This window comes from Triturus cristatus, chromosome 3_2 (genome assembly GCF_964204655.1).
Source record: "Triturus cristatus chromosome 3_2, aTriCri1.1, whole genome shotgun sequence".
In the NCBI taxonomy this organism is placed as follows: domain Eukaryota; kingdom Metazoa; phylum Chordata; class Amphibia; order Caudata; family Salamandridae; genus Triturus; species Triturus cristatus.
In genome coordinates, this window is record NC_140584.1 from 1,032,775,208 (window position 1) to 1,032,788,442 (window position 13,235).

General features: G+C 45.0%; 1 protein-coding gene across 2 annotated transcripts in view; it reads right to left on the bottom strand.

The window, feature by feature from the left end:
• The window catches only part of LOC146859048 (septin-4-like), a 328,318-nt gene that overhangs the window by 15,058 nt on the left and 300,025 nt on the right, over positions 1-13,235 (bottom strand). For both annotated transcript variants that reach the window (XM_085649678.1, XM_085649677.1), the window contains exon 11: positions 5,050-5,212. In XM_085649678.1, the coding sequence (XP_085505804.1) occupies positions 5,050-5,212 (163 nt within the window). The remainder of the gene's footprint in view (positions 1-5,049; positions 5,213-13,235) is intronic.

Below are 13,235 nucleotides of genomic sequence, written 5' to 3' on the forward strand. Positions count from 1 at the left end.
CATGCTAAAAACCCTTGTCCCCCATCTCAGTCAATTAAAAACCTCCCAAAACACCTCACACTGGTATTCTCATCAAGTTAACATGCAAAGATGCAAACCTAACCAGCACCCGTTCAACTACACTCTCATCCAACTACACTCGCAACCAGCTCAAGACCAGAAGACACACCCACAAACTGTTTCTATGGAAATCTGAGAGCTCATTCTTCAGTAGCAGACTAATGAGTGCAACAAACCACCCTGAGGCGCTCTTCAACATCCACTCGCGCTTACAACTTCAAAGAGTGCAGGTGAGAGGGGGATTCATTTGCCAGCTACTATTCTAACAAAATCACTCCATTCAGGAGAAAGAGCCCCACTGCCACGCTACTGAACAAAATATGTCAACTCTCCCCCAAATAAAAACATCTCTTCCAAATGGCATACCTTTGCGGCTATCACTCCATAAGGCATTATAAAAGCCTCCACTGAGAAGAACACCACACCCCTTAGGCTCAATTGTACACTACTGTATCTGACCCTATCAAAATTGGCCATGTATGATAAGCACAACCTCTACTAATGAAGCAGAGAATTTGAGACCAATCACTCCCATACTTGGTGGACAATACTCAATGTACATCTAAATTAACACACCTACAATCAACACCTAAGACCTATTCAGTTTGGATTCAGATGTGGTCACAATACCAATAAAAACTCCTCAAAGTATCTCATGTCTGCAAGCGCAACAAGATTTACATCCAGCATGTAATACACTTCACCGTAACATCCCCCCACTCTTTCAACAGAGCACGTAGAATTTAAAGACACTGTGCTGACCTGGATTGACTCTTACTTCATGAAGTTCTTATGCATACTTTAACATGCACTACTACATTTTATTACTGGAGTGCAAGGGCGGTTTTATAATAACCCGAAGAACACATGGATTCTAGTATGTCTGCTAAGTTTCATGTGTTTTCACTAAAGTGACAACTCAGCCTCAAGATTCACAGTTTCTCCTTTCGGGGTACAACAAGCCTCCATACTGGCCCCCATCCTGTTCAACCTTCCACTGGACCACTAGCTGACGTCCTGCAGACCCTCGGTGTCTCCTATCATCAATACGTGGAGGGCACTATGACATTCCTTACAATGGACTGACCCTCAACACCTGTATATGTGACCTACACAACTGGATGAAAAACATGAGAGCAAAGCTGAAGTCGCAGAATAATCTCCCCCCCACATAAATTCGAACTTTGTTAGGGCCGGATTGAATACATCAATAAAATGCACTTTGCGCGTAAACCCCTCATAGACAAAGTCCCTAAGCTTAAAACTCACTTGGACACCTATGTAAAGGCAACAGTACAGAGTGCCATTAGTATCAGACACAGACATGCCGTCACATATTTCATGTTTGTTTCGAACTGAGGAAGTGAGCTCAAATCTTGGTGCTATCCAGAATCGAATATGGAAATACTTTATTCACGGGTCCCGCTTGCACCATTCATGGTGCTTCTCCGCACTGTTACCCAACTTATCTCCTGAACAAGGAAAGTCTATCCTAGCATCACTGAACTGGCTACAGCTAGAAGCACATAACAAAGACAAGGAGAAGATACTGTATATGACCATCTCAATCTCCAGGCCAGAAAAATGACCTTAGCTGAAGAAAGCAAAGACCTGAGGGAGGAAGACCGTCCAGTGACTCAAACCTCCACCAATAATCCTGCATTTTCAACAAGTGTCCAAAAAATCTGCAACTCCAACCCACCAAATATACGCATGGCCTCCAGCTTCACCCTTTTCAAGACCAACCTTGAAAATCACTTCCTGGCCCAACCCTGATTCTACGTTCATAATAAGCATATGAGATTAAGATTGATTGTAGACACGACTTATGTACTCATTACTGTAAACATTCATGAGGTTGTCACCACCTCCTTGTATCTATATTTTTATTACGTTAATAACGCCGCTGTGTTAAGCATGTTTATCAAATGTGTGAAATGTTCAATGAAACCGCTTTAAATATACATTTTAAAAAGTTAATTTATCGGAACAATGGCAGAGAAAGAAAGCACCAGACAAAGACAGAGACACAGAAATTGGGAGACAAGAAAAGAGAAAGGTAATAAAATGCTGTCGTCTTAAAAAGAGAAACCCCACAAATAGTCAAACCAAGGATTCTTTCCAGTTGTCTTAGAACCGGCTAAAATCCAAAGCTGCAACCTCTCCTCCACTAACAGGATACAGGGACGGCAGTGAAGCACCATGACAGAGGCTGGGCGCCACGCTGTAGGCGATAATGGCTGGACCAGGCCCAAAGAACACAGGGATTGTTCTAAGTCAGATGTTGTGAATGCTGAGAGAAGATGCAGCTTCATTCTTTCAGGTGGAGCAGACCCTTTGGTCACTGGAGGACAGTGCAGAGACAGAGAATCCTCATCTGATGCAGACTACTTGGGACAACGCAGTACGGTGTAGCTGCAGTCTTCTCATCTGACCTGAGGAGCCGTAGTCACTGCAGGCTGAGGTAGCCACCTCAGCCAGGCTCCTAGTCTCTGCAAGCAGCCATATAAACCTATGGGCGGCTGGAAACATATTAAGTGCCCCACTGCTTCCAAACGACACAATAAAACAGCATGCAAAGTAAACACACTGCAATGTATTACAATGAAAATTAAATAAATGCACCCCGGCTGTGTTCTCTGTGTCCTGTCTGTTGCTCAGAGCACGAATCGAAGTGCAAACTTCCCTAAGCAGTTGTGGCGCTGCTCATGAGAGCAGCGCCAGGATTGGATGGAATGGGCTGGCTAGACAATACATCAGGCACAGGAGGCCTGTGCTTGGTCTCCACCCAGCTGTCTAATACAGCTGTGTGGAGACCTGCAAAGTGTGCATGTCAGGCTGGACATCAAGACAGCCGGCCAAACTGACATGCGTACTTTTCAGTGTCTGGCCAGTCTTCCTCTAGTCCTCCATGCTGTCAATCAATAGCAGAGGACAGGACATGCCCCCATTTCTCCGGCTCAGAGGCAGGCTGACTAACGGCTGAGACGCGCCTCGTGAAAAATAAAATGGCAATGAAATTCTTTCATTGCATTTTATTGTTCACATTTACCACAGCTCACAGCGGGCGGGGAGGGGCAATGCTCTCCCACCCTTAAGAAGAAACAGCTGCTGTCTAAATCAGACTCTTAGGGGCCGATTACGATTGTGGAAGGCCCATCACTGCCAGCCCTGCGGTGGCGGTCCTTCTGCTATTGAACCGCGAGATTCCCCCCACCACATTAAGATGGGGGAGGGAATCGTGCTCGGACTGTGATGGACACAAATACCATCCACCACGGGACCACCAAAAGCAATCTTACAGATTGCCTGGTGGACGGTCACTATAGCCTAAAATGGTGGCGGTGCCTAGCAGGCACCGTCCACCAAATTAGGATAGTGGCTACAACTGGCCTTTCCATGGCGGCGATGCCGCCATGAAAAGGCTGGTGAGGATTTGTTACGGGGGTCCGTTGCGGGTCCCCCTTGTTTTGGGGGGAGGTGAGGGTGCACTGGGGGGTACCCATGGTACCCCCCTACATTTCACAGCACTACGTAGCAGGCACCATGTGATGCCTGGCACGTAGTGCAGTGAAATGCACAACATGGTATTTTAACTTTGCGGCAGGTGCTGCTGTCAGCAGCACCCTCCGCAATGTTAAAAAGCAAGATCCAACCGCCATGGTGGTGGTTGCATCCTGATTGGGTGTGTGGGACTACCACATGCATGGCGGACGGTCCCGGTTCCCACCAGGATGGCGGACGGACTTCAGTCTGTCTGCCATCCTAATAACCCCCTTAGTCATTGCAACTGCTACTGCTGCCCAATGTTAATATTCGACGTACACCCCGGATGGTGCTGCACGCTGATGTATCTGCGCAGTATTTTCATAAGACCCAGTGCCTTTGATACCCACTGCAAACTGATGAAGCTGGCAGTATTTTCTTCTGGCCCAGGTACCGAGCCCAGTGTAGAAGGACACTACTTTAATCTGACCCAGGTCTGTTGGTTACTGCAGGGTGTTGCAGCTGCACAATATTATTTCTGGAGCCAGATCCCATGGTTACAAGATGAGTATTCACCCACACGCTCTTCTATTCCTCATTCTGGGCCAGAAAAAAAATCACTATTTCCTCCAATTACCCTGGGTTTCTCTTAGCTGGTTCTACAGTCATGCAGCCATCCCCCACTGCTTATGACAGGATACAATGGGCAGATGTAGCTGCACCGTCTTCTCTTCCGTGACACAGCTCTTGTGGAGAAGGAAGCGCAATATTCTGCCTTACATAGTTTTTTTCCACGAAACAGTAACCTAGAGTGTTATAGGAAGATATGAATATCTATAGACAGGGGCTTAGCTACGGGGGGTGTTTGGGGTGTTACACCCACTCAATAAATGTATTTTCTCATAAATAGTTGGGTAGAGGTGCTTTCAGTCGGGTATGATGAGGTGTCTGTCGGATTTCACCACAACCTTTTACATACACACAGACAAAAATGGACGCACACTCTCTGCCTCTCTCGGTTTTGAAAGTCTTAAAAAATGTTGGTTATTATACAACCTATTGTGATTTATCTCAATTAGTTCCCCCTACCAATCTGCATTTCTCTCCCTTTTCACTGTCCCTTAAGTCCCTCGCATGTGCCCTGCTTATCGTAAAATTTATTTTAACATTATATTCTGGGAAAATCTGAAGTGCTTCCCCCCCAGCCCCCACCAATCCTACTGACCAAGCTACGCCCCTGTCGATTAAGTCTTCTCTACTAGGGTAGCCACTCTGAATTCTGCACAGCAGGGACTACTCCCCGTACCAGGTCCATACCAGGTCCCTGCAAGCAGATACAGACACACAACGTTTCTTCAGCCCAGACCCTCTGATGCTGCAGGCAGATACCTGTGTTTCCATCTCCACTGTCATATGTCTTAGTATGATGCAGCCAGGCTTTATAGAGCTTGCCTTCGTTTATACACCTCTATAACCTCCCCCAGCCTAAGCCCGCTCACGTACTTCCTGTTTCGTTCCTTCACCACCATGCGGGTCATGTTCTGGATACACTGTGCTCTGTAGTTCTCGTAGTGCGTCTCCCGAGTGACATCTTTGAGGTCTTGCATGTGCGTTTTCACCAGCATTGTCCGGAGCTTCACAAAGTCACAGTGACTTGGGTTCTCAACTACAAATCCAAGGAAGATAGGATGACAACAAGCACAGGGATTAATTTTTCATATTCGAGGAACAATCATACACTTACCGATGAAACAAAAAAAAACAAAATACATATATATATTCACTGAAAAAACCATAGGTTTCACACATGTTATAGTTAGCTGGACATTTTACTCATAAAAAAACAATGAAATTCCCCCGTTATAGTTAGTGCAGGCAACTATAACTCACGCGACCGCAATCCTCTGCTGATGACGTATGTGTCTTTATGAAAAAAAAATATTTGTAATATATGTATAGCTAAAATTTAATGGAAGAAGACATGGGCAAATAAGTGTCTAAATACAGTATTAGCATCAGCAGAGCATTGCGGTCGCGTGAGTTATAGTTGCCTGCACTAACTATAACGGGGGAATTTCATTGGTTTTTTATGAGTAAAATGTCCAGCTAACTATAACATGTGTGAAACCTATGGTTTTTTCAGTGAATTTGCAAGGTTTTTTAGATGCTAATTCCTAACTATAACGTGTGTGAAACCTATGGTTTTTTCAGTGAATTTGTACGTTTTTTTAAATGCTAAGTTACTTTACGCCGTTCGTGGCGTGCGCGCCCACTTAACGCAGTTCGTTCCGTGCGCGCACGGTGCGCTTCGCGCACCGTGCGCGCACAGTAAGCGCGCGGTGCGCTTTGCGCACCGCGCGCCCACTTTACGCAGTTAGTGCCGTGCACGCACGGTGGGCACGCGGTGCGCTACGCGCACCGCGTGCCCACGTTACGCTGGATGGGCCATGTACGCACGATGCGCTTCGCGCACCGACGTCTCACGGAGGACATATTATGCGCTTCGTTGTGAAAGGAAGTCAACTACATGTTTCAACAATTTATTATGCCATGCACAAAAGGTACCCTTCGGGCACCTTTTGCACACTGGGGTTGGGAAAGTGTGGATACTTTTTTTTTTTAAATTACTTATTATCGTACAAGTACGGTAAGCGTAATCGGCGTTTTTTCGAAAACAAAAAAAATTGAATTTTTGGCCTTGGGTGTTCGTTTGGGACACCTTAAACATGGCTAGGTGGTTGGGAGCTGTCTAACCTGCCCCTTTACTTGTTTTGCCCCTTTGTTTTTCCTCCCCCCCTCAGAGTGCGAGAGAGAAAATGGCGGCCGCCGCTTCCTGGTTTCGACCGATTCGAATGTTTACTAAGATCTAACAGCCAATCAGAATCGCGCTCGCGCACGGCACCGTACGCGTACGGTAAGCTTACCGTAAGCGCACGGTAAGCGCACCGTAAGCTGCCACAGATATATATATTGATTTAAATGCTATTTTCTCAGAATCTACTGAACAGATTTACACCAGACCTACAAAAGGCACTTCCTTGACCTGTAGACTACCTCTCTGCCAAATTTCAAGTAACTCTGTTCAGCCGTTCGGTCTGTAGCTGTGTCTAAAGGTCCTATGGAAAAATGCATGGGAAAAACGCGTTTTGGAACCCCCCTTTTTTCTCAGGCCCCGCTTGACGAATCCACCCGAGACTTTCAGGGTAGGAGCGGAGCGTAGCGCCCCATTAGTTTTGAAAATTTTACGAGGATTCGTCGACCGGCGCCAAAGTTATTCCAAATAGAATGTTGCGGTTTTCCTATGGAAACAGGGTCCTAACTATAACTACCTACTGGCGACCGCCAGTAGGTAATATATATATATATATATACATATATATATATATATATATACATACACACACCCATACATAGATACATACATACATATATGGCATGTTTCCTCCGTCTTTTTGCTTTCTGACCTCTAGTTTTGATGGTGTCTTGCCCCCTCTGTAAATTGTGTAATTGATTGTTATTTCTATGATTGGCTTATTTGATTTACTGGTAAGTCCCTAGTATTGAGCATACGTGTTGCCATGGCTTGTAAATCAAATGCTACTCGTGGGCCTGCAGCACTGATTGTGCCACCCACACAAGTAGCCTTTCAAGTGTGACTCAGACCTGCCACTGCAGTGTCTGTGCATGCAACTTTAAACTGCTATGTCGACCTGTCAGCCTCATCAACTCCAGCCTCGTCAGCTGATGCCACTGCTTTCACAGTGACCTGTGGGCACTGCACGAACCATCGCCACATTTCACATTGCAACCTTGGGTCTACCGATGACAGCTCTTCAGCAATGATGCCCCCGTTCCATGCACCGTGACCTCTGGACACCGCATGTCGCTTCTCCCTGTTTCACACGGCAGTCCTGGTCTCACCAAGGTCGCTGGAAGCTGTCACCAAGCTACTGCCTGCACCCTGATGCCCTACATTTCCAAAGGTACTGTTTGTGGGTCTCCCCGACACTGTAGCTGGCCCAGTGACCTTACGGTCAGCCTGAACTGTTGGATTTGTTCTTACGATCCCGTGTTAGCTCCAGATGGAGCTATCGACTTCAAGGACCTGTGTTTTAAGTTGATTATTGAAATATTAATATCTTTATTACTGTCTGTTGGATTTATATTGTTCTGGTCTTGTTTTACACAGATAAATATTGGATATTTTTCTGAAACTGGTGTGGTCTCCTTTTGTAGTGTTTTCATTGTATTACTGTGTGTTATGTGCAAATGCTTAACACATTTCCTCTGAGGTAAGCCTGACTGCCCATACCAAGCTACCAAGGGGGTGAGCAGGGGTTATTGTAGGTATGTAACTCCCTTATCCTGACTAGAACGAAAGGTCCTTACTTAGACAGGGCACAGCCCTGCCAACTAGAGACCCCTATTTCTTTCTTTTTTTTAAAGATATTTTTACTGATTTGAAACAGAAGACGTACATCACATGTCAAATAATTATAAATAGTGCAACACATTTATAACATTCACATTGTCAAAGGAATCAATAAGGACTTGGCTCCACCCCATTTCTAACAATATATATATATTTTAGGATGAAAGGATTATATGTTTTGCTGCAAACCTTTGGTCCCAGAGTGCAGAATTCAGCAAGTCACTATGACGCTCACAGGAGCACAATTTATATTATGCAAATGAGGGGCTTTAAAAGCGCTGCATTTTAAAGTAGAGGTGTTTTGCAGCGGCCAGAGTGTCTGTGCATGCAGCTTTAAAGTGCTATGTCGACCTGGCAAGTGCATCCTCTTGCTAGGCCCCACCCTTCCCTTTTATTACATATAGTGTCGGGTGCATGGGAGCGTGGCAGACACAAGCCTGGCACCCATGTCACAGCTCGTGGCTGCCTCGTGTTTAGCGGGTGTTGTTGTGTTTCAAAAGTCGAGAAGGTTGGGAGGTGGGAGAGAATATGGTTGCATTCATTCTACCTGTAACCTCCTTGCTTATCAGACGTGCCTTGCATCAATAAACCCCGTCTGAAGAACTACTGTTTCCTGCCTTAATTTCTATTATCTGGATTGGATGTTTTCCTACATATAGGTCACTCCTAAGGTAGGCCCAAAGAAGCCCCATGGGCAGGGTGCAGAGTACTTAAAAGGTAGGACATGTAGTGGTGTGTTGTTATATGTCCTGGTAGTGAAATACTGAGCATTTCATTTCTTACTATTGAAAGGCTATCTCTTCCATAGGTTAAAATGGGGTCTGGCTGGAAACACCATTCCAGTGCAGATTCTCATTTGAAGATGATGGAAAGCTGGAGTTTGGGATGACTGAACTCACAATTTAAAAATACACCTTTTAGTAAAGATGGTTTTTAAATTGTGTGTTTGAAAATTCCACTTTTAGAAAGTGGGCATTTTCTTGCTTAACCTGCCGGTGGAATCCACGTGTGGTTTAGACTGACAGGAGCTATTTGTGCCTTCACTCCAGACACTCACACAAAGGGAGCTGAGGTGTGCCCTGCATATCATGATGGGTCTTCCTGAGCTAGAGTGGTGGGAGGAATTGTCACTGACATCTGAATAGGGCTGTGCCTGCCTTTCATAATGCTGTCTCCATCCCCTCTAGTGCGGCTGGACCAGGGAAGACAGAACTGGTTCTAGTAAGTCAAGAAAGACTTTTCTTTGAGGTTTGCCAAATTCAAAGACTAAAATTGGTACAGGTGCTGGGGATCTGACCCCACAACTTTAGAATTCTTTTGGACCAAGGAACCTGCCAAGAAGAATTGCTGGAGAAGCTGTCAGGGGGGACTTCCACTTTGCTGTGGGCTTTGTTGTGCTGGCTTGCTGCTTCTGTCTTGGGCAGTGAAAGGACTAGACTGAACGTTCTGCAACTTATTTCCTGAGGTACTTCAATGGTTTATAGTAGAGCTTGCCTCCGCTTGGAAGTCTCAGGAACATCAAGCACCTCAAATTCATCTGCCAACGACACTGGGAACCATGTGTTTTGTGCTGCAACAGAAAAAAAAACAATAATGTCTCCATCAACGATGCCACTGCCAGCTCTGTAACCTGAAGGCACTGCCCGAAACATCGCTTCACTTCATAATGCAACCATGGTCTGACCACCGCAACACATGGCGCCATCACCGACGCTGCTTCTTGCACCATAACCGGAGGGCACCGCACCTCGCCTCGTTTCACATCACTGACCTGGTATCACCAACGACGATGCTCCACGCTGACATCGATGCCGCTACCTGCACTGTGGCCTGTGGACACTGCTTGTGAGGTTCCTGAAGCATCGCCCCGCCCCACACCGCAGCCCTGGTCCTCTGACGTCAGCCTCATCAACTCCAGCCTCGTCAGCTGATGCCACTGCTTTCACAGTGACCTGTGGGCACTGCACGAACCATCGCCACATTTCACATCGCAACCTTGGGTCTACCGATGACAGCTCTTCAGCAATGATGCCCCCGTTCCATGCACCGTGACCTCTGGACACCGCACGTCGCTTCTCCCTGTTTCACACGGCAGTCCTGGTCTCACCAAGGTCGCTGGAAGCTGTCACCAAGCTACTGCCTGCACCGTGACCTGTGGGCACCGCACGTTGCATCGTCCTGCTTCGCATCGCTGCCCCATACCTTTGACGCCAGCGCGACTGACTTCAACCTCACAGAGTTCGATCCACAATGCATGTGACTTCAAGTGCCCGACAACTTCTGCACTGACCTCCGGAACTGATTCCTGCTAAGGCCTGTGGGCGCTGGTCACACTGCCTCTTTCGAGCTCATCGCAAGGTCGCTGATGCTCTACATTTCCAAAGGTACTGTTTGTGGGTCTTCCCTACACTGTAGCTGGCCCAGTGACCTTGCGGTCGGCCTGAAATGTTGGTTTTGTTCTTACGATCCCGTGTTAGCTCCAGATGGAGCTATCGACTTCAAGGACCTGTGTTTTAAGTTGATTATTGAAATATTCATATCTTTATTACTGTCTGTTGGATTTATATTGTTCTGGTCTTGTTTTACACAGATAAATATTGGATATTTTTCTGAAACTGGTGTGGTCTCCTTTTGTAGTGTTTTCATTGTATTACTGTGTGTTATGTGCAAATGCTTAACACAATTCCTCTGAGATAAGCCTGACTGCCCATACCAAGCTACCAAGGGGGTGAGCAGGGGTTATTGTAGGTATGTAACTCCCTTATCCTGACTAGAACGAAAGGTCCTTACTTAGACAGGGCACAGCCCTGCCAACTAGAGACCCCCATTTCTTTCTTTTTTTTAAAGATATTTTTACTGATTTGAAACAGAAGACGTACATCACATGTCAAATAATTATAAATAGTGCACCACATTCACATTGTCAAAAGAATCAATAATGACTTGGCTCCACCCCATTTCTAACAATATATATATATTTTAGGATGAAAGGATTATATGTTTTGCTGCAAACCTTTGGTCCCAGAGTGCAGAATTCAGCAAGTCACTATGACGCTCACAGGAGCACAATTTATATTATGCAAATGAGGGTCTTTAAAAGCGCTGCATTTTAAAGTAGAGGTGTGTTGCAGCGGCCAGAGTGGCTGCACTAGAGCTCGGGTCTGTGGTTCAATCCCTGGCGCAGGCCGCAGCTCAGCTCAGCACCATGTGACTCTGGGGAATAGCTCACTTAATCTCCCCGATGGCCCACTTAAGGGGTGATATGTTCACGCTTTACAAATATGAATGATTATTATTATTATTAAAGAGTGTCTATAAATGGCCAGCGAGCAAGGGATGTAACAGTTTGAAGTGCATTGGGCCTCAATACATGAACGGCACCTGATTCGCTGAAATATTATGAATAGAAAACGCTTTGAAGGGGAGGGCGTCTCTGTTTATTTTTATACAGAGTTAGGAGCCTGGAAAAAAATAAATATATATATATGTGTGAGTTTGTGTGTGTGTGTGTTTATCATGGCCGAAACGCGTTTGTTCAGCTACGGGACTGTGATAAAGTAAATCTTTATAGAACCAACTCGAGTGTGCGCCACACTGTTTTATGAAGAGTTTGGCTGAATATATATATATATATATATATATATTACCTACTGGCGGTCGCCAGTAGGTAGTTATAGTTAGGACCCTGTTTCCATAGGAAATCCGCAACATTCTATTTGGAATAACTTTGGCGCCGGTCGACGAATCCTCGCGAAATTTTCAAAATAGGTGGGGCGCTACGCTCCGCTCCTACCCTGAAAGTCTCGGGGGGATTCGTCAAGCAGGGGCCGAGAAAAAAGGGGGGTCCCAAAACGCGTTTTCCCCATGCATTTTTCCATAGGACCTTTAGACACAGCTACAGCCCGAACGGCTGAACAGAATTACTTGAAATTTGGCAGAGAGGTAGCCATAAGGTCAAGGAAGTGCCTTTTGCAGGTCTGGTGTAAATCTGTTCAGTATTTCCTGAGAAAATAGCATTTAAAAGCATATATATATGTGGGCGGAGCCTAACCACACATCTCATCCTGAGATCTGATTGGCTGTCAGCACTTCATCCAAGAAGTGTTGGCAGCCATCTTGGGACCAATATACATGATAGCACCTCATTAAAAAGCATTGCAGTTAATAGAAGGTTTTAAGACTTTAGTTACATTATAAATCATTTGTTGATGGTACCATACTCATTTTAGGAATTGTGGTATGTTCTAAGGTGATTTCACCATGTGAAAAAGCCTTCTGCTGGGATATCATGATTGAGAGAAAAATATTTTCTCATGCTTTTACCACAGAGGTTTGGAAGGTGATCTATAGGCTAAACTGAGAGCTTATTTTCTGTAAATTCACATTATCTTTCTCAGTCATGTGAGAATGAAGTCTGACATTCTCAGTAAAACATGTACATCCAACAAGGGCAGAGACTGTCAGTTGATTCCTTTGTGTTCTACTGCAGCTTCCCAGAGTGTTCCAAAGAACTACTAGAGCGCTAACAGTCCTACTTATGATAAACGTATGGCACACCTGAAGCCATCTTGCTTGGATTAAAGTGGTAACTCTTAAAACATTTAATTTAAAAAGGAACAAAATGAGGGGGTTCATTTTTCCATAAAAAGTATGATTAGTGCTGCAGAAAGAAAAATTAGGGCACATTTTGAATGACTTCTCAAATCCTCTTCTATTTCATTAAAAAATTCTGACATGCAGACTGAAACATGCACTTTCAATACCAGCAGCAGTTTTCCCTGGTGAGCAGTAGTTTTACTACAGTGATCTAATTAGCAAAAAGAGTGCTAACATTCTGAATTTATGGCAAATGTGTGACACATCTGAATGCCTTCTTGATGGAATCAAAGTAAAAAACTGAAAGTATTTCCTACTGAGGAGACTGCAGTAAATGAGGAAATTAGGAAACTTCATAACAAATAAGTCTCCCAAGATGGCCACCAGAGACAAAAGAGCCCAAATGTAGCCCAAATATCACCCAGATGTAGCCCAAGTATAGCCCAATGACAGAATGTCCCAGAATGTTCTTAAAAACAACTAGAGCGCTTACTGTCTTCATTATGACAAAAGTAAGGCACACCTGAAGCCATCTTGATTGGAATAAACTGGTAACACTTAAAACATTTAATTTAAAAAGGAACACAATGAGGAGGTTCATTTTGCCATAGAAATTATGATTAATGCTGAAGAAAGAAAATGAGGGCACATTTTGAGTGAC